Source organism: Mycteria americana, chromosome 14, assembly GCF_035582795.1.
Source record: "Mycteria americana isolate JAX WOST 10 ecotype Jacksonville Zoo and Gardens chromosome 14, USCA_MyAme_1.0, whole genome shotgun sequence".
In the NCBI taxonomy this organism is placed as follows: domain Eukaryota; kingdom Metazoa; phylum Chordata; class Aves; order Ciconiiformes; family Ciconiidae; genus Mycteria; species Mycteria americana.
Genome location: NC_134378.1, coordinates 12,924,070 through 12,945,812, shown reverse-complemented (window position 1 = coordinate 12,945,812; position 21,743 = coordinate 12,924,070). Strand labels below are relative to the sequence as shown.

Below are 21,743 nucleotides of genomic sequence, written 5' to 3'. Positions count from 1 at the left end.
GCTGTCGCCACGCAGGAGCATCTCCTGCCCGGAGCCCTGCACAGCGCGGGGGAAGCGGCCGTGCAGCGCGCAGGTGCCAGTGCACGGGAGTGCCAGGCAGCGGTGAAGCGAGCGCTCTCGGGCTGAAACTTCCCCGGTGCGTATTTTGGGAGCCGGAGAAGGCGACAGCAAGAAATTAACGCACGTATAAAAACTTAGGCTTTCTGTGCACAGAAGAATCGCACCGGCTTAAAGAACTCTCCGTCTCCTGCGGACCCAGCGAGTGGCTTTATGTCAACGACTAGGCGGCGGGGAAGCGGACATAGCGCCTTTGTGGGGGCCCAGCAAGTGCCTTTCGGGGGGTGAGGAGAGGAGGGCTGTTCCTTCCCTCGGGCTGGCTACAAGCTCCTACCACGGCGACAGCCGCGTTCACAGCCCGCCGCGCCCCAGCCGCGCCCCCGCGGCGGTGGGACCCGAGCGCAGCCTCCCGCCGCGGCGGAGGGGCTCCGGCCGAGAGCCCCCCCGGGGCCGCCGACCCCGGCCCGCCGGCGGCAGAGCCCGGACGCGCTGAGGCGCGGCCGCCCATGTGAGCGCGGCGCCCCGGCCCGGCCCGGCCCACCCGCGGCCGCCGCCCACTCCGCGAGCGCGGAGCCGCCGGGAGCCCGGGGCTCCGGCGCTGACAGCGGCTTCCGGGCCGCCCCGCACCTGCCGGGCCGGGCCGCGCCGCCCCGCTCCCGCCCTCGCTCACCGAGCAGCAGCAGCCGGTGCGTCTGCTTGTACTCCCGCTTCTCCGCCTTCAGCGTCTTGTCGATGCTCTTGCTCCGCTTCTTGTCCGCCCGCTCCTTGGCCACCAGGTCCTGCCGCAGCCGGTGCCGCACCTGCGGGTCCCCGTGCTCCCCCGCCGCCGCGGAGGGGGGGATGTCCGCCTCGCCGCCGCGGCCGCCGTAGGGCGCGGAGGGGTGCGCGGCGGCCAGGCGGGAGCGCAGGCTGTAGCACAGCCCCATGGTGCCGGAGCTGCCCGCCCTACCGCGCCGCGGGCATGCTCTCCGCCGGGCCGGGCAGGGCGAGGCGGCGGCGCCCGGCGGCCTCTTAAAGTGGCCCCGCTCCGCCGGGGCTGCGGAGCGCGGTGTCCCGTCCCGCCCCTCCCCTCAGCCGGTCCCCCGCGCCGCGGCCGGCGGGAGGCGGCCACACGTGATGCGGACATGTTTACCGTATTCTCTGGAAAGCGGCCCCCGCCGCAGCCTGCCGGCGGTGGCGGGGCGGGGAGGGGGGGCACGGCCGCCGCGCCCCTCCTGCCCCCGCGGGGCGAAGGTGCTCGGCGTCCTGCTGTGCCCGGGGCCGGCTGGGGCTCTGCGGGCTCCTCTCCTCGCTCCTGCCCCGCGGGGAAGCCACCGGCCAGCCCATCCCTGCGGCCAAGGCACGGGCTGGGGGAGCCGGGGGAGCCGTCGGTCAGCTCTGCCCGTTTCCAGCACCCCGAACCACCGTAGCTGTCGCTGGTTTGGTATTTCACTCCGGCCTGGTGAGGCTCTCGCCCCAGCCCCGGATCCAGGCCGGGAGTTGAGGGGACATCCCAGCCTCTGGGATGTCGTGGGGCTGCTGCGGCGGGCGGGAAGAGCCCAGGGCCACTGCCGAGCTCACGTCCAGTTGGAACACTGCGGCTGAGCTCCTCCACCACAACATCTCAGCCCCCTGGAAATAAGGACGTGACACTGAGACGTGCGCCATTTTCATGCCTCAGTTTTTCTTTACTTCCTGCCACAGACACTCATATTTGTCAGTGGCTTCGTGTTATTTTCTGTCGACACCGTCATCCAGTGGAGAAGTTAATGATGGAGCTTGCGCTCTCACTCTCCCCCTCTCTTCTGGAGGCACCACATCTGCTTCCTTACAACAAACTTCAAATTCACCTCCCCCGTTGCTATCAATTTACCTGGCTTGGGGTGATGATGCTGGTTGTGGTAATAACCCCCTCTCTGGCAGCACGCTCCATGCACAGTACTGCCAACTTTGTCATACTGTATTTTGTACTCATCTCCGGCCAGCTCTGAACATTCACTTACAGTATGACTAATACTCTCTGGGGCCTGGCCACACATCCTGCACTCTGGAGTTAGATCTTTCCAACCAGCTATCTGTGCTGTAGCCTATCTTCTGCAAATAACCTGTGTGGTTCTCACTGAAATCTCCATTTCTCCTTTCAGTGCTTTCTTGTAAGTGAGATGCCTTCTTGACATAAATTTCTCTTTCAAAATCTTCTGTGAGTCTGTGTCAGCAGGATAGATCTGTTAAGAGGGCTGCAGTGACCCTCTCTTCCTTCTTTAATAACACCATCCAAAAGGCTGAGCAGGTCAAATCCTATACGAAACCTTCAAGTGTTTCTGTTGCTGACTCAGCAGGACAGCTTTGACGGGGTAGGAGCTGCCCTGCAGGAATGGCAGAGCTGCCCATGGAGGTCACTGTTGACCAGGTGAGCTGAGCAGCTCTCTTTTTTGTACCTTTTGTTACTCCTAGTCTTGGGAGCTGGGCTTAAATCAACCCTTTTGACTTTGCGCTGAAGCAGAAGAGGAGCAGTGGTGGTGTTTCGGTGAGGCTCACCCTGAGCCCTGTCTTGCTTGGGCTTCTGTGAAAACTGGCTCCCTGGCATCCTGTTCCCAGAGTGGTTCCAGGAACAGCCAGTGACGGCAAGTGGAGATGCCAGAAAAAGTTCAGGAAACATGTTTAAATGGTCTGTGAGTTTGGGCTCAGGCAGAGACATGAGCAAATGCTTCACAGTGGGAATATGCCCGGAAAGACTTGCACCTATTCCGTAAGGAGGCACTGTGTGTGTCCCTCGTAGGAAGGATGTTAGTTATTTCAACAAGTTTATTTCTTTTTGACTCACTTTCAGTCAGATCTGGTGACTGATGGCCAGGTTCTTACCTCTTCATTCCTGCAAGTTATGCTGTGGAAAGTCGGTGGGTCTCTTCCTGGAGAAAGATATCACCTGAGCAAAGGGAGAGAACATCTCCTTCTTCCCATTTATTGTGTTACCTATGCACCTCTCAAGGCACCTAATCAATACCCTGCTGCCTGGCTGTTACAGCAATTAGTAAGTGTACAAATTAAATCATTATACAGCAGACAAGTTCACTTTACACATCACTGTGAGCCCAAGCTTCAGCAACAGTTGCTGCCTGTGGCAGGAATTAATCCATCTCGCATCAGGCTCGAGATGCCCACATGACTCACTCCGTCTCCACTGCTGCAATGCCTTTTCCTCTGGGACTGAGAGTTCGTCCTTCTGATGAACACACCCCTGAGAATGTAACATACCAAGAAAATGTAAAGGTCAGCCTAGAGGATTATTAATAGCGGGTTTCTTTTTCTTCCTGTGCTTTTTGGAGAGGCACTGGACCAAGAGGAAAGTTATACTTACAGACAGGACAGTTGTCTGAAGCACGCTCTGTTGTGGGGATCTATGGATGTACCACCTGCAAAAGGAAAGCAAACTCTTAAAGGCTGTGAACTAAAAAAAAAATCCAAACAAACCCAAAAGGTAAAATGTGAAAGTGGAACGCAGCATTCAGCCTGTGAATTTGTTCCCCTGGCTCTGTAGGTAGACAAGCAGAGTTTTCCTGCTTGTGCAGTTCATAGCAAGACAAGTTTAAGATCAGTCCGTCTTGGTTTTGCTACTTGGAAAACCTTTCCAGTGCAGGTGACAAGTTCTGCAAAGCACACCAAGCCTATCTTCACTGTAATGGCCATCCTCTGCCAGGTACGATCTGAAGTAGAAATCTGAAAATGAAGTAGGATTTCAAAGTGGAAGACAAGCTTTCCCTCATCCTATCATTCTAAACCCCTAGAATAACTCATAAAACTATGAATTACTTGTTTCAGGAAATCAGAAAGTTCACATCCTGGTATAGTCCTGGCTACAGCCCTGCTTATAGTTACAGTATAGATGTAGTTACTGAGATTCCAGGTGTTAACAATGTCAGAAGCACAGTTCATCAGCTTCTCAGCTTACACCAGTTTTACTTGGTGGCAAAAAGTGACAGCAAGGATAAGGTCACATATTTCATCTGAGCAAAGAGTGCATGACAGAGAATGACAGCTTTTTGAAATCACACACAGTTTCAACGATAGCAGAGGAAATTACTTTGAAAAGCAAACCGTCTTCTGCCATATATGAATATTGTTCATCCGCATTGTACTTGGAGCATTTATGCTGTGGGACAGATTCAGGTGTAAAAACCACAGATTAAGTGGGTTTCACAAAATGCAGTTAAAGAATATGTTTCCAAAGGGCACTGGTCACGCCCACAGACACAGACTACATATCTACCCCACTCCGCCTGGGCACAACAAACGGCATAGCTCATGGCAAGGTGTTCAGCTTCATTCAAACTCCTTAAATTACAAGTATCACAAGAAGCAAACGTCCACGCGTATTGAAGTGACAGCTTGTAAAGCTCAGCTGCCCGCTGGGACAAGGCAGGGCTGTACCAGCCCAGGAGGAGTTCTTCACATCAGGGACATAAGAGGGCTTTCTGAGGCACTGAGTCTGCAGCAGTGTCATGGCTGTAGAGTTTGCTACGCCTCCATACATCTCCTCTACCACTCCTGCTCCTCTGGCAGCTAAGCAGGGTGGGGATGACTTAAGACCCTGCCTCTTCCTGACTCCCAGCAGGGAAGGAAGGGAATAGAGAGTTGTCCTTCCCCGAGCACTGGGCTGCAGATCTTTCTATATTTTTATTCTGTTGTTTCTACCATTTGCAACGGGGGGGGGGAAGTGGAGAGGTTAAAAAGCAGAGCGGGCCATCTGGGAATGCAAAAAATACCAAGGAAGAGAGGGAGGGAGGCAACAACTGTGAGACTGCGGCGTTAAAAGAAGAGACATGGACGTATAAGCAAAAAAATTTGGATCAACACCAGGAAATATGTCAGCAAGAGAAATGTAAATGAGTAAAATTTGCATTTCTTTGTGCCTTGGGGGGGGAAATAATTCATTGAACTCAAACTCCCACCCCTGTTACTGGAAGTGATCTATACATGCAACATTCACTTCTCGTTGCAAAACACTCGTGTCAGACCCGCTTATGAGCTTCTGGCGCTGCCCTCCCACAGGCAGTCCTCTCTCCAGTGCGCTGATTTGCACTCAACTTTTCCAATGTAGGTGGCTGCAGCCTGGCACCTCTGTTAAAGGCATCTCAAGTAAAGGAGTTAGCTTCTCAAACAGGCCCTGTGATTGCTGTTCGCAGTGTGGCTGGAGCAACAAGGGGTGCTGAGCACCCCTGAAAAATAAATCGTGCCACCCAGCTGCAAAACAAGGCTTTTAGGGCATAAGGAGAGGAATCTACATTTGTGGAGTCTGCTCAGTGTCTATATGATCGAACGCCCGCTACAGACCGCAAGTGTTTTCCATTAATTTTAGCTGAAGCAGGTTCTATCTGGTCTCTGCTTTGGTCCTTTGCTTCAGGTCAATACTTATTTTGTTGTCATTCCTCTGTTTCCTACACTGAAGTCTAGATTTTAAAGGGTGACTAAGCACCTAATTTCAATCTTGGATTCCTAAATCCTTGTTTAAGTATCAGTCTAAACTGTTAACTTTTTGTCTTCTTTCAGAAAGTTTGAGCACCAGGATTTCCTGATACCTATAACCACAAAGCCACCGTCAGTGGCCTTGTCACATCTCCTAGTTCATCTGTAAAATAAACATCATGATACACAGATAAGGCATGATGGGCAGAATTAGCTACATTTGAATTGTATTTCAGATATAAAATGACAAAAGGTATTAGTGCTTCTAGTCACGGGAAAGTGTTCTGAAGACATGGTCAACAAATGCAGTATTGCACAGCAGGCTTTCAGCTTCCCACCCTGGGCTCATGAAGACATAGGCTGAGCAAAGCCACCTTCATCTAGGAAGATATTCAAGTCCATTCTATGTATAAAGAGGGCAAAGTCTTTATATGGGAAGAATGAAGCATATAGATATGGCTGTGGGAGGGGACAACATCCTGGTCTAAATGTCAGTTCTGATTGATACCCTTCCAGTCCATCTTTGGTTCCCATAAGCTACAGGGTAAAGTCCTGCACTCCAGGAGCTGAGCTGTGCACTTTGCTGTGTGTAGTTGAATAGATAAGCATCCAACTTACTAATATCCCAATTGATTTTATGGAGATGTTAGTTATCCTGAAGCAATTTCCATGAGATCCTTCATCACCTCACCCAGCATTTGTCTCTGGTCCTGACAATGCAGTGAGGGATAAAAGACTGGCTGTGCCAAGAAGGGCAGAGCATTCAGAGTTGGCAGTGGGACTTGGATGTCTGTATCTGAGAGTACTGCATTATTGGGTTCAAATTAACCTGGTGGGTATGAATTAAAGTGTGACTCTTTGCTCCTGGCTCCATTCCTCTTGCCAAACTTCTGAAGGCACTCACATAGATGTCTTTTTGTAGTAACGATAGCCTGTGTTCTGGGGAGACTAGCTGCTCCCTGACAGGTCGGCTTCACTGGGCACAGAACCAGCCGGTATCACCATCCAAATTCCAAAGTACAAACTTTTCACTCTGTTGAATACAATAAATCTTGCTACCTTTCCCCTTGACTATCTTTATCGTTGGTTTCCCCTTGACTATCTTAGTTGGTTTTCAGCATCATGCCCCAGTTTTCCTTCAGGAATATAAAAATATTTTCCTTTTTTTTTTTTTTTTTTTTAACCCACTGAAGACCATGTGTAAGGTTTCCTACAGTGGCTTTCTGGGTCCTAGAGATGTCACCTGAAAAAATATTTATGGCTTCAGGTGGAAAAAGAGCACAACACATTGTCAAATTCCTACCATTCAAAAATTACTTAACCAGATAGAATCATAGAAATCATAGAACTGTAGAATTGTTTAGGTTGGAAAAAGAACTTTAAGATCATCAAGTCCAACTGTTAACCCAGCACTGCCAAGTCCACCACTACACCATGTCCCTGAGCACCACATCTACACGTCTTTTAAATACCTCCAGGGATGGGGACTCAACCACTTCCCTGGGCAGCCTGGTCCAATGCTTGACAACCCTTTCGGTGAAGAAATTTTTCCTAATATCCAATCTAAACCTCCCCTGACGCAACTTGAGGCCATTTCCTCTTGTCCTATGGCTTGTTACTTGGGAGAAGAGACCGACACCACCTGGCTACAACCTCCTGTCAGGAAGTTGTAGAGAGCGACGAGGTCTCCCCTCAGCCTCCTTCTCTCCAGGCTAAACAACCCCAGCTCCCTCAGCCGCTCCCCATCAGCCTTGTGCTCCAGACCCTTCCCCAGCTCCATTGCCCTTCTCTGGACACGCTCCAGCCCCTCAATGTCTCTCTTGGAGTGAGGGGCCCAAAACTGAACACAGTATTTGAGGTGCAGCCTCACCAGTGCCGAGTACAGGGGGACGATCACTGCCCTAGTCCTGCTGGCCACACTATTTCTGATACAAGCCAGGACGCTATTGGCCACCTTGGCCACCTGGGCACACTGCTGGCTCATACTCAGCCGGCTGTCAACCAACACGCCCAGGTCCTTCTCTGCCGGGCAGCTTTCCAGCCACTCTTCCCCAAGCCTGTAGCATTGCATGGGGTTGTTGTGGCCCAAGTGCAGGACCCGGCACTGAGCCTTGTTGAACCTCATGCAGCTGGCCTCAGCCCATCGATCCAGCCTGTCCAGGTCCCTCTGTAGAACCTTCCTCCCCTCAAGCAGATCAACACTCCCACCCAGCTTGGTGTCATCTGCAAACTTACTGAGGGTGCACTTGATCCCTTCATCCAGATCATTGATAAAGATATTAAACAGAACTGGCCCCATTACTGAGCCCTGGGGAACACCACTTGTGACCGGTGCCAACTGGATTGAACTCCATTCACCGCCACTCTTTGGGCCCGGCCGTCCAGCCGGTTCTTTACCCAGCGAAGCGTACGCCCGTCCAAGCCATGAGCAGCCAGTTTCTCCAGGAGAATGTTGTGGGAAACGGTGTCAAAGGCTTTACTAAAGTCTAGGTAGACAAGTATAGGTAGACTAAAGTCTAGATGACCTACCCAATTCCACTGATTTTAGTGGGCTTTATACACATATCTAGCATTAACCTGCTGCATAAGAGGTGCCCCAAGTTGGGCTAGAAAGCCATGGGGATTGCACTTGTGAAAACAGCAAAGCAATATTTTGATAAAGCAGCTTATTTCCATTTCTTAACTGCTTTTCCTACAGCCTGCAGATACTTCCTGCTTCCCCTCTGTTCCTCTCCAGCAGATAAAGTGACACGTTTGTTGTTGAGATCATTGTGGCACCTTTAGCGAGCCGGGGTTGTCATGGGACTCCCTGCATAAACAGAGCAGGTTTTCAAGGATAATACACAGAATAAATGAGCAGTCTTGTTCTGTCAACAAAAGTCTGTGTGTTTATAAGGACCCTCGAATGTGTTTTTAAAAATACTTGGGCGGGTATTTTTAGCTGTGAGAGCCTCTCCAGCCTCCCCTAACACACCGATACTGTTCTCGGCGCCATTCTCCCCCTCTCCCAGGCATGCTGCAGTCGTCTGGTGGTGAAACTCCCACCGAGGGATGTTTCTGCAGAAGCAGAGCCCTGAGCAGCAACGTGGGCTCTTGTTGTTCATGCTGCACTGACATCTGTTGGCTCTTATCAACCAAGGTAGGAAAAAACAAACCCGGCTGGTTTCATACACTGAGATAGCACTCGCGGGCAGAAACAAATAACTGGGTGAGCAATCCTGCAATAACACTGGCTTGCATCCAGGAGTGATAAGTAATTCATAGACGGTACTGTCCAGTGGGCAGGGTCAAATAAGTTTAAAAGCTCAGGGCCTCCTATACAGTCGGCGATGTACGATGTTCCCTATGAAACATGCAGTTCCCAGTGATCATCCTTCCAATTCTGTGGCTCTCCTTGTATCCTGAAACAGCACAAGAGTCGCCTTTCTGAAGGAGAAGGCTCAAGGCAGCTTGAAGAAGCTGTGTGCTTCACTGCAAGCATGTTGTTCAGTCCATGTGACTAATTAAACCAGTAGGACATGAACACTCATTTCTGAATCAGTGTCTGAAAAGATCACACAACCTTTTGGAAAAAACAAGTAAGAACTGAGCAAAGCGTTTCTCTTGAACTAGCAAAGTCTTACTCAGATGTACAATTTTGATAATTTAACTGTACATTCAGCGTAATAAGCAAAGAACAACTGGATGTCCTGGAGTTTAGCCAGCATCCTGCTTTGGTTAAAAGCTCTGTCCTGCAAATACTGTACTCGTATGTCAATGCTCTTATTCACAGAATTAACACAAGACTTAACTGAAGTGTTTAACAGTGCTACCCACTTCTCTGTCAGGCTTAGCAATGAAGCAATTACAGGCCTCTTTTTTTTAAGTGACTAATGCCAAAAGTATGGCAAGTCCCAAGTCTGACTGTGCAGCCCAAGGGGTTTTCTGAGAAACGCTCGGCAAACAGGCTGCCCAGCTGATTTGGGCACTGATGTGACCGCGGCGCTTTGTGAGCGAGAGAAAGAGCAAGCAGTAGCATGGAGGTATCGTGAGCATGGCAGGAAGCTACACGGAAGAGAACTTTTAGGATAGTATGGAGTGGAGGGGCAGACTTGAGAGAGATGGAGAGGACCATCAATTTCCTTTTTCAGTGGAAACAATTCCAGAAATTCTTCTCCTTGCTATTCCTCACAAATATTTGTTAAATGCTTGGGTCAACAGCATTTAATTTTGGCCTTACAAAGTATAATCTCATTTTTAAAAGTCAAATCTGCCCTTTGATTTTAAAGACAGTTTGTGCTGTTCAGTTTTTGAAATAATTTAAAACAGAATTAGCTTATTTTACAGCTTTATAAATCTCTCCTGGTCGGCTCCAGTGTAAGTAGGTTGTTAAATTCTACCAGTAAAGATTTCATCATTTCTCTGAGCACTGCAGTTTAATATTTCCCATAGAAGCACTGGGCCAGGCTGACTCTGCCTGCTGGACTTCGTTGTTCTCATGCAGCTTTAAAGGAGAAAATGGCAGAGAAACAAGGGATCTACTTTCTTGGTAAAAAAAAGCACTGAACATGAAAGCATTGCTGGCTGCGCAGGACAGGGGAGGTGGAGAAGGCTGGTATCTCCACCGCCGGCAAGCCCCAGAGCAGCCTGGCAGCTCTGCCACTGAACAGTTCTGTGCCAAGACACTCAAGAGCCAAGGTAAAGAGTTGGAGCTGCCAGGACCATGGAGGCTGAGCAAACCCAGGGCTCTCAGGAAGGTACTGCAGCAGCACGCCTCAAAGAAATGGGGAGCAGCAGCCCTGCAGAGGAGTTTAAGCTCCCACTTACACCTTCTCTTTATGTACTCACATTGCCTGAACACCTGCCTGTTGCCTCTCGTTAGAAAACAGAGGCATCAATTCACCGTCGCTGCAGTTGTAGTCATAATTCTGATTATTCGTGCACTGCTTCCAGGGCAAGATACCGTCGGTGATCGGGATGAGGAGTGGAAATAACTCCGCAGAGCACAACAGCTGCCTCTGCTCTGCATCCCACACCGTCACTTGACCCCGGCTCTGGGAACAGTGTCAGAGAGTTTCCCCAGACACGGGCCTTCTGATAAGTCAATCAATCACAGCAGCGAAGTAACGGATTTTGCTCCTCTGTTCTTCTCTTGCAGTAGTACAGCTTACACTGTTAGTTAATGAAACCCGAAACTACAGTGAGGGCTGCAGAATGAGGAAAGCACAGTGTTTTCTCAGGGGGCAGTTACATGTGCGCACGGAGTGTTTTTTAATGTTTTCCTCTGCTACGTCACTGTGAAATGAGTTTAGCTGGCAGCAGAAAATGGCCCATGGTTGGAAAGGCCATCCTTCCACCAGCGCGAAGCTGCGGCCGCCGCAGAGAGCTGGAATCCTCTAGATGTCACCACTGCAACGGGCTTGCGGGGTCTGGTCCTGCAGTGACACAGCCCCGAAAGGGTCCACCCAGAACAAAGGCAGGGTGACTGCCTTTGAGATGGCCGGCTCTAAAGCTGTGTTTTAGTCGCTAATGAGGCCCCAGTGCGTTAACACCAGCCTCATTAAAAGCTAAAAAAAGAACAAAACCACTTCATTTCTTTTTCGCCGTTTAGGCTGTTACTTCACTACTTGCTTTCTCCTGTCTGGTTTCTAACCCGTCCAGGTGTCTGCATCTTCTAGTCCTAGGACCAACAGTCCTAGCTAATGCTGCGGTGCTGGGGTTGCAGGCACAAAAGGGGAGTGATCACTAATTTACAACCTTTCCTCTTCTGGTGCAACAAAAAAGCCCCAGCCTTGGAAACAGACAATGTTCCTTCTCATCCTCCTCACAAGATGTGTTTTGCTTTTATCTCACTAGCTGCTATGTTTTTCAACTTCCCAATCGTTTCCATAGAGTGACAATTGGTTAACTCTTTGCCTGGATTGAGCCAAACTGCATCTGGTTGGAACGTCCAAGCAAAAGACTTGTGTTTGTTGGGACAGACAGCTGCCCTTCACTCAGGAGGGTCCTTCTGTGCTGAGCTGAAGACCTGCAGTATCCACTGAACCAAATGGAAAGGCCACAGTTGTTCTCTCTTTCACCTGGGTCGAGGAAAAAAACTTCAAGCCTCTCATTTATAAAGCCCTCCTGGAAGTGCAAAGCATTCATGATTCCCCTTGCTGTTATCGCTATTGAAAAAAAATACAAGAGAATGGAACAACGAAGACAATGAAGTCTTTTCATGTTAAGAAACTGTTTCATCTGGCAAAAAAGACACCAAAGACTGTACTGTATTACACTATCAGCAATGGGTGCAGAGGCTATAAGGGGAAAAAGACAAAAATATCTCATTTTCTGGATGGGAAAGCAAGTACTGCCAAAGGATTCTTGCTTTCAGAGCTGCAAGCCAGAATTTTACTATTCTACGCCAAGGAGATTTTTTTGCCAAACCTATATCTACATTATGAATTCAGCCATCTTTTGTACAGCTATTTAGAAAACATGAAAATAAGATTTTTAAAACATGCCATTTTCTCCAGAGTTAGCCTTTGCCAGAAAAAAAAAATCCCAAGGCTCTTTTTTAACAGTAGATTTTCATCTATTTCTGAAGCAATTTGTTCAAAATTTTACCGCAACCTCTCAGTGACGCTAGAACATACCCAGGATGCACAAAGATGGCACCTTGCTGAGAACTTACGCAACCTCCAAGTTCACAGGGGTTGTGCCTGCCTTATATAGTCCCCTATTTCCCACTTCTCTATAGCCATAAAAATCAACCCATAAATCCCTGTAGCATTTTCCTTTAAACCACTCGAGAGCCTTTACTCTCTTTCCACAGATTGAACAAAATACTTTGTGCTATTACACTGGGAGAGCTCAGCACGTCTGGCTGGAGGCGAGGCACGGGCAGCTTTCCTTCGCGTTACACCAAGGTGGAAGTGCCAGAGCCTTGTCCCTGTCACGCGCTTTCTATGCAAAAGCATGCTGTGTTTTTATGCAGCCACAGGTTTTATACTTGGCAAATAAGGGGTGATGAATAAAGATCTATGTGCTGTAAAATCAAGAGCTGCTCACTAGCCTGCCATGCAGAAAGCTGCACGCAGGGATTTTCTGAGCACAGCAATGCTCTCTGTGCAGCTGGGGGGTGATGAGCTGGCCTTATCAAATAGCACTCGGGTCCCACCGATGTATCTCAGACTGTTTCATATTAATGCTGAGTTGTTTTTAAAATACCTTTACCTTCCATAATGTAAATACCCCTCACATGTTAGCTTGCTTTAGCTTTTGGATAGAATGAAATTTCTGATGATATTTAAAAGTGCACATTACGACGCATTGACTAGAAACCAAGTCTGAAACCCTGTCCCTGCGATGGCACCACCAAGTTTTGCACCCAGCGTCAACCATGGCTACGCCAGCCCTGCTGGAGGGTGAGGACGAGTCAGGCAGGCAGCGCAGAGAAAAGTGAGGCAGGAGAGTGCATTGGTTTCTACTAGTTTCCAGAAACTGCTCTATAGGAAAGGGCAAACATTTGTATTTTGGATTATAACATCTTCTTAGCGCTTTAATATTTTCTTTGTTTCTATAATACAAGAGACTTTGTTTTCTGTTCCATTTAAAAATGTGCTTTTCCTTGCAATGATGTCAGTCATATCTTAAGTGGTATTTGTCGCTGGACAGCAAAGGAAGTTTTGATGAGCTTTATTAATTTTTGCTGATGACATTTACTTGCGCTCCCATTATGAAATAATTCTTTCTACAGGCAGTGCCGGAGTAGGTATCTGCGGTCTTCCCAACAATATTTTAGGTGCAGAATGCAATGTTAACTATCATTCAGCCTTCACATGTTGCAGAGAGGTTTATAGGACTGAATTAAATTCCACTGAGAGCAGAAATAACTTGGGGATGAAATACATAAACAGACGAGTGCATGTAGCCTGCAGAGTGTCGTTCCTTAATTGACTCACTCACACTGAGGACTTTAGAAAGCCTTGTTCTCTGCAGGACTGATACTCTACAGAGACAAACTCCCTTTGGACAGTGTGTAATTAAGGCATCAGTCCCTGAACTAATTCCCGTTCCAGTGTGGGAGTAGCACACAGCTGCCCAGGGCTGGAGGAAGCCCTGGGAATCGATGTGACTCAGGGTACAGTCCGGCCACCTGCATTATTTCAACTGAACATATGCATCCATTTGCTGGCTAGTACAAACATGTTACAGCATTCTGGCTAGTCTCTGGGATGGGAGCTCTGGTTCACCCTATGATTAATTTCCTTTAAAGCTAACAATAACGTAAAAGGAGACTGCACACAAGTACCAGCCTCAAAACAGCTTGTAATTGCTTTTTGGCAAATTATTGTAGAGCACTCTGTGTTTTCAGAGCTGCAGAGTTCACCCACAGATAAATTTGGCAACAAAAATCACAGACCCACCACATACTCTCTGTTGGATTACCTACTACAAAATCATTAGCCAAAGATTAAAAGGAAAATTCACAGATATATTTCAGCTTTCACACTTTAAGTAGTAAATGGCTTCAGTAAATAACTAATAAGACAGAAAGAGGATTTGCTGAGTGAGGCAACAGTACCAGTATTACTATATCAACTTAACCATGTTCTGCCTTGCTAGTTAATCCTGCTCTGAGTATTACTGAGGTTATAAACTCGGGCGAAGTACTGTGCTGATGTACCTCTACTATTCCCGTCTCCAAGCTAGTTTGCTGAGAGCTGGGTTGGTGTCTTCCTGCAACACTGCTCTGTGTGAGCTCAGAGCTCACCTTGGAACTACACCTGATACAAACAGCTTCTGCTCCGCTGACGTGGACACAGCGATACGGGATGAAAAGGTGGAAATCTGGAATATTTAATACTTTTTGCTAAAAGCATTTGGGTTAATTTTGGGACATAATCATGTCCATAGACAGCTGTTTTCTGTTTCACTCCAAACACTTGTGCCCATGTATCACTGCCTTTCTTTGGAATAAACTTTCTGGTGGATAATCCAGGCAGCTGTATGTGGCCTCTGTGATGCTTGGGTTGCTGCTTAGAATTTTCTTTAAAGCTCTTCACTTGGCCTGTTGAGCATTTAAGGATACAGACTGTCTTCATTCATCTTAAACTCAAGAATTATACTTTTGAACATTAATGAAAAAAAGAAAAATCAGAATGTTATTTGCAATTTGAAGAACACTTTTGTTCTGACTAGTTATTTGCATCTGGAAAGAAACCAAGCAAAGAAACTCTAATTTAGAAAGAATGATCCAACAGCCGCATTTCAGAATACTTGTTCAGCAATAAAGACTCTGGATTCAAGTGAAACAGAAGGGATCAATAGTTCCCATTTCAGAGAAAATGAGGATTATTGGACAGAAAACAAATCTCAGCATTTGCTTTGATGATTAGAAATGTATACATTAAAAGTACCCACAAAGCAATCGATTAACACAGTTTGTGCTTTCCATTTGGGAGAACTAAAGGGGAAGAAAACAGAAAGAGCCCACTGTAAGGTTGCTCTCCCTTTTTTAAGCAATGTAAACAATTGCTGCTAGGCCAGATTTTGTGGAAGCCTTACAGTTTGCTACACCAACCAGAGAAGTGACATGACAATCATGGAGAATAATTTAGCTTCTGGGTTGATTTTTCAGACTAGTTTTGCCATTTGCCTTGATAGCAAGTAAGACAATTTATTCATGGCTAGAATAATGCAGCAAGGTGATGGGAAGAGCGGGCACTACTTATTCCTAAAGTAATCACACAAAGTGCAACGAAGATGAAGCAGGACTGAAACTGAACCATGTATTTAAAATGTAACCAAATGTTACTAGAGACGAGAAGCAAAAAAAGAAAAAACCTTGAGATTTAGAAATAGGATTTTTAGGAGCTACATTCACTGAAGAAAAACCCCAGCAGCATTGCATTGTGCGGAAAGATAAGGCATGGTCTGAACAAAAGAACTGGGCAGATCTGGAAGGAGAGAGAACTAGATGCAGGGCAGCCTCAGAAACTCTTCAGCGCTCAGAAACTCTCTGACGTATTTTTTTTGTCAGACCTTGGAAGATGTTATTTTTTTCAGAAGAATTTTATTGTAGATAACAACTTCAGAGAAAAAGAGAGAGCGAGGGAAGGAGAGAACGATGATGCTTGGAAAGGACGAGTTGCTGTAAAAATGTCATGCTGTTGGCACAGGGACACTACTTGCACCTCACCTTCATCAGCAGTTGGATTTCTTTTTTAATAAAGGATTTCTTCTCCTTAAAACAGCCTTACTCATAAAATGTACATGGTTAAAATTTTAGTATATCATATATAACTTCATTTATCCTGCTGAAACTTTAGCATTCATACAGTTCTTGTACACGAGGGCAACTTAGCATGGAAAGCTCCCCTGGAAAAGAAGGATAACTTTTTCTGTTGTTCTATTATAATAAATGTCACAAACTTACTTTAAATTCTAATAGCTTAGTTTTTAATTATCTGATACGAACTTGTTTTCCTGTGCTTGTTATTTTTGGAAACTTGTTTTGAAGAATAGTCTGTATGATATACCCTTGGTTATTCTTGACACTTAAAGAAAATACTAGCTTAGTAAACTTTGCACATAATAGCACAACTTTGTACATGAAACAATTGGACAACGTGAATATATGGCCTAATTTATGAATGTTGCTTTTTTTGGCACAACTTACCAATCATTGAAAGTAGCACCCTGTAACTGCATTATTAGCTAGGCAATACCTAGCACCCTGAAGAGGTAGCTGAAATATATGCCCCTCTGTTTCATTAATAATCCAAACTCTTTACAGACCCACACCTTGAAGGAAAAATTAGCAATAAAAATTTGTTGTGTTATAAAAATGTGCCAGTTCTTTTCTTATTTTAAACTGGCATTTTGTCAGTTTTGTATCTGAAGAAACAAAATTAGTATTTCAGGGTTTTTCATGTGCTATTGATTAATTTCAAATGCAGGTTTTGTTCATTAAAGGCTAGCCCAATTCTACTTTCATTGGTCAGGCAATACCACTCTGATTTCAATAAAAGGTGTTTTACATTTTGGGCAGAAGAAAACCCAGGAAAAACTGTTCCTCTTCACTTTAAAAAGCAAACCAAACCCTCTCTTATTATTTTAAAGTCAAAGTTTACACGGAGTTTCTTGTTAATAGAATTGAAAATAAAAAAGTTGTTTGCATCCATATCAGCCTCTTGCTACCTCCAAACCTTTAGCCTCACGTTATCAGAGAATTTCCCCTTCAAAACGCACCAGCAATCCATATTTCCAGTTTGAACGTGATCCAAAGATCAGGCAGTCTAAATCATAAAAAGCATTTCAATCCTTCTAAAGCTTCGGAGTCCCTACGTTAATTACTTAGCTTTCATAACTACCAACACACTAGGCAATTAGAAGATGCCGTCGCCCCCATTTGTAAGTGGAAGCTAATGTAAGAGCTGGGGTGGCTTGGTCTATACCACACGGAGCCTGCGGCACCGCAAGGAGCTGGTACATCTCAGGCTGGAGCCATCACCACTGGGCAACTCTACTCTTTCCTTATCCTTGGTGTTGTCTTCAAACTGCAAGCACTCCAGGGAAAGGGTCTAGGACATTCTGATTATGACAATTAAGAGGAAAGAAAAAGAAATATAGAATAATTTTCATGAAGAGATAAAATGTTAAAGTTACAATAAAAACTAAGTAGTAGAGAAGTCAAGTTCATGTTCATGGCTGTCTGACAAAGGCATGGTATGGCTTATGGAAAGAGACGGAGAGGAGAGATGGCTTTGAAATAAAACACCTCATTCCCAATATCAACAGTATTGCTGAACAGATGTAGGATTTCTTTTGATTCCATCATCCCTCTCAATTAGAGTCACATCTTATTGCAGAGCTATATCACCCTAATACAATGGACTTCCTTGCCTATCTCATCTTCCTGCTGATTTTCCCACTGTTTCCAAGACCATGGAAGCTCACACAGTGAAAGGTAGAAGACCTCTGTCGAATTCTTGATGAGCAATACTGCACAATTACACGTTAGTTACTAATCCACTCAGTTAAGCATTGTGCACTGGACCTATATAAATGCATTATCTCCCGTGTTCTTACAGACCTTCTTGATACGGTGTCTAAGGAGCCCAGCTCTGGCTGTCTCGTCATGATTTCATTAGCTTGTGCATTTTGCTCACCCGCTGCCCCTGCAGTGGCGACAGACGGGAGAGCTTCCTCTCCACAAGATACGCCAGGCTTTTCTGGTGTGGTTTTATCTGAACTGTGCTTGAGAAGGGCACATGCTCTTGGTTGCCCTGGGGTAGTGTATCTAGATGGTGTAGCCTATTAAATCCTCGGAGCAAGGTACTTGCTTCATCATATGTTTTGTTTTATATAATACATATTTTTCTGTTGGCACAAACCCAGTACCTGCTGTTTCAGGAGGCACCCACACCTTACTCAGACCAATCCGTTTCAGCAGGTTCTCTTTCCTTACGATCCAAGTGGCATTTCAGATTGCTCACCACTGCCTGCTGCCTAATAATAAGGGCATTTTTCACAGCAGTTGGTTACTTGATAGTAAAAGCCTCAGAAACTCATTTACTGGAGCAAAGTGCCGTTGCTGATAGCCTTGTTCCAACCGCCCCCAAGTTAAAGGACTTTGGATACTGATCCCACTTTTTCATCTGATGGCATTTTTACCTGGACAAGGTCCAGATGTCACAGTTCAGTGACATCTCTAATCACTACTGAAGCTGTTTCTGTAATGATTTGATTCACAGGGCATTTCAACACAAACTGCAGTTCCCAGAATGGCTGGTAGAGAGGCAAATGCATCATTTTGACTGCAGATAGCATCAGTGTGTTCTTCAGAAGTTTCTTGAAACTCCTTGAACCAAAATCAGATTCTACTTCTGTCATTCTCTTTTTATTGTGACATAAAAGGACTTGTACACTGTCCTGACCAAAGCCAATGGCAAATTAATTGGGGTGTGGGAAGGAAAGAAACATTTCATGTTACTGCTTGCATGCCGCAGAGCAGGATTTATCGTAATTCAGGCTCCCTTTACAAAAGCATGAGGACAGAAATGAGAGGCATAAGCCTACACGAAGCATGTGTTTGGGGATTTGAAAATGGGAACATATCAGTTCATAAACACATCTTTTTGTTCTTATCTACTAGACTGCAGTCAGGAAAATTGGCTTTGTGATGCTGGAATTGTAAGGTGGGATACCGAAGCATGGCTCTACTTCTGAAATGCAGTACAAAGAAATGGTGTATTAAATACATCAAACCATATTCAGTGTTGGCTATAAAAAAGAAAACAAAAGAAAGGTATTAAATTGCACTATCTATTAGGTTATCTGATCTTTTCTCTCCAAGAATTATAATAATGCTTCTGAAAGGACTGATTGAATCTTTCCTTGGAAGAGAGAAGAAATGTTTCACTGGAGCAACTTTATTGCACTTTTGATTACTGTGATGCAATTTGCTTTGTTTTAAAGCATACTAGTGCTTTTTTCTGTATTACTGCAGTTACATTTCTGGGTGGTAGAAGTAAGAGAGATTTCAAGTTAATTATTCAAAAGAATACATGGAAAATGATGAAGCTATGCATTTTTAAGCACTGCTTTCTGCTCGGCAGGCTCAGCAGCGTCAGTGCTGGTGATATCTTCTACCTACTGATTCCTGATTTTGGAAGATTTCTTAGTAGCATCACAGTTACAAGAATTTGCAAAAAACTCTGACAAAGCCCTAAGTTCGCAAAATACCATCTCATTTTGAAGATCAGGATCAAGAGGAGGAAGAGGAGAACAACGAAGAGGTACATGTAGTATTCCACTACCTGAATTAAAACTCCCAACACATAACAAAAATGCAATTGGGATAAAGTTTGTTCACAGCATATATAGGAGCTAAAGAAACAGTTCTGGAGAGAAGTTTTGCTTTGTCCAGTTCATCTTGTAGCCTGAGAAAGGGTTCTCCAAGAAAAGGTTCTCCCAAACCAGCTGTGAATGTTCACTACAGCATTTAGAGAGTCAGATGTACTGTCGCCTTTCTGGAGACTCTTGTGTACTGTTCTGCATGTCACCACGGCCAGACCGGATCACGTTTGCCCTAATCAGAAAGTGCCTCAAAGACATTTTAAGCCCGGTTTAGCAATAGCTTGGTTTTCACATTACTCGTCACACTGATGTTTGCCTCCTGCTTTTTATGGGACTGCCAATAGAAAAAATTTTGAGGAGTGTTGGTGAAACTGTACTGTTACTCTCAGTACATTGGTACTGGATGGTGTGCAGCTGTGTTATAGGAATATGATATCCTGGTGGGATATTTAATGCAGGAGTGCAGGCAAGAAGCCCTAATGTGACCAACTGAGAGAAGTCTGGAGTAGGATAATATGCTACGGCTGACCAAGAATGAAGAGAATAAAGTGGACTAGCATTATCTCTTATCAACACAAATGTGTTCAGAGAACTTGAGAGCTATTGTTTTTCCTTTCCTGCTTTTTCCCTCCACCCATTTGAGTTTCTTAACAAACAAACCCAAGACTCAGAAAACTAACACCTTGATAGCCATGCCAACACGCAGGAACTGTGAGTCATTAGAGAGCAGTTCCAGCTTCCTGTACCAGTGCACTAGAAACCTCTGTGGGAAGATGAGGTTGCACCTACAATATTCTTGTGTTTCATTTTTAGGCAGCTCATTTTGCAAGTGGAAGCTGGCAGGACACTCCCTTTTTACCATGTGTACACAGCATTTCCCGCACGGCTCCTGCCAACATCGGCAAAGTACACAGCCCTTCTTTATCAGGTACAATGCTCTACGAGTAATAATTACATGACTAAGCGTGACGCAGACCAAAGCACGGTTGCCACCTAATCCCATCTTAAAAATGGAGGTGGTTTTCTTGTAAATTCACAGCCTTGGGGAACACAGAATTATGAAGGCAGCTTGCCTGCCATTCATGGACCAGTACTGGTCAGCCACACACACGCTATAGAGGGACCCATTTCCCTTACTATTACCAACACAAGCAAACACAAATTATTCTTTCTTAAGGTTGGGATTTTGAGGGGGGCAAGAGGGGAAGGGAAGCACATCTGGTTTCATGGCAGGTGCTATATCCATTCACTTTTTGACTACTGCCAGGCAATACATGGTTGACAGAGGAAGTTCCAGTGTCAGATAAAGTCTTAAAATAAAACTCCACTTGGCTGTCATTTGCAAGAACTTGATGGTGATGATGAAGAGCATACAGATAAAACATGCTCATCTGGTCAGTTAAGTCTATCTAACCTGACTTTGCAGCACACTAACTTGGTATAATTTGTATAATGTTTGCAGGTAATTTTAATGTACCTTCCGGTGTCCCATCCAGTTCCTACTGAAATGGGACGATAATAGTATTTGGAACAGAAAATGAAAGGCACAGGGACTGAGTACGCAAGCTCCGTAAGTGTGCCAGAGATCACGACTAGAGGGGCCAAGAAACATGTTTAAAAGGGTGCTGACCCCTGATTCCCTAAGGGATTATCTGTCCTACCTCATTCCTTACAGACACGCCAAATTAGGCTTTGGATGCCCATTTGTTTGGGGCAGACACACAACATTTTCACTTTGCAGCTGATTAATCCTTAGTTTTGCTTTGCACAAGGGAATCAAAAGGGATAACACAGCGCATAGCTTTTCTGATATATCTGATTTTAAGGCCTATTGAAATTTAAATGGCAGCATTTCTTCCATTGCGTGTTTCTGTTGCCTTGCAAGTTTGGAGCATCGCGCATTACAGCTGTTTGACTTTTGTTCTGCTGATTTGGTCCTGCATCATTTGGATGGCTCGTGACTAGAGGCATTACGCCTTGCGTAGTTCCCCATTCCTTCCTGCTTATGGGAACATCCTGCTTGTCCTAAGTTTCTTTGCAGGGCTAAATGTCTCCCAGAGGAATTCTTCCCTACAATCCCACAATCAGTTCTCATCAGCTTTGGCTTAAAACCATAATGACTGCCAAGCATGCCTCTTGGCATGAAGGTAGGAATTCCACATTTTCTCTTTCCCTAGTTAGGTGAGCCAGCCTTGGAGAGAAAAAGAAAACTGTATTTTTATTCTTGTGCTGTATTGTACTCTCCCTCAACCTGCGACACACAGCTCCATCTTAGGAATGATATGTGGGACAAACCAAAATTAATTGGTGAAGGCATTCATGAAATACATGCACAGTTTGGTGTGTATGTTTTCAACCTCTGAGGGCAGGCCAGCTGCAATGTCCAATTCTCCTTGTTAAAGCCCGGGAGCTTGTTC

General features: G+C 45.8%; 1 protein-coding gene and 1 long non-coding RNA gene across 2 annotated transcripts in view; both read right to left on the bottom strand.

Moving 5' to 3' along the window:
- The window catches only part of GNAS (GNAS complex locus), a 162,365-nt gene extending 161,243 nt beyond the window's left edge, over positions 1-1,122 (bottom strand). Inside the window, exon 1 of the mRNA XM_075516755.1 lies at positions 728-1,122. Within this exon, the coding sequence (XP_075372870.1) occupies positions 728-983 (256 nt within the window). The 5' untranslated portion in view covers positions 984-1,122. The remainder of the gene's footprint in view (positions 1-727) is intronic.
- A 2,035-nt stretch (positions 1,123-3,157) lies between these two features.
- Positions 3,158-10,701, bottom strand: LOC142417076 (uncharacterized). The gene is made up of 4 exons (XR_012777877.1): positions 10,526-10,701; positions 10,327-10,472; positions 3,395-3,449; positions 3,158-3,274 (listed from the first exon to the last, which is right to left on the bottom strand). It is a non-coding gene; the product is annotated as an uncharacterized LOC142417076 (long non-coding RNA).
- Between the last annotated feature and the right edge of the window lie 11,042 nt (positions 10,702-21,743).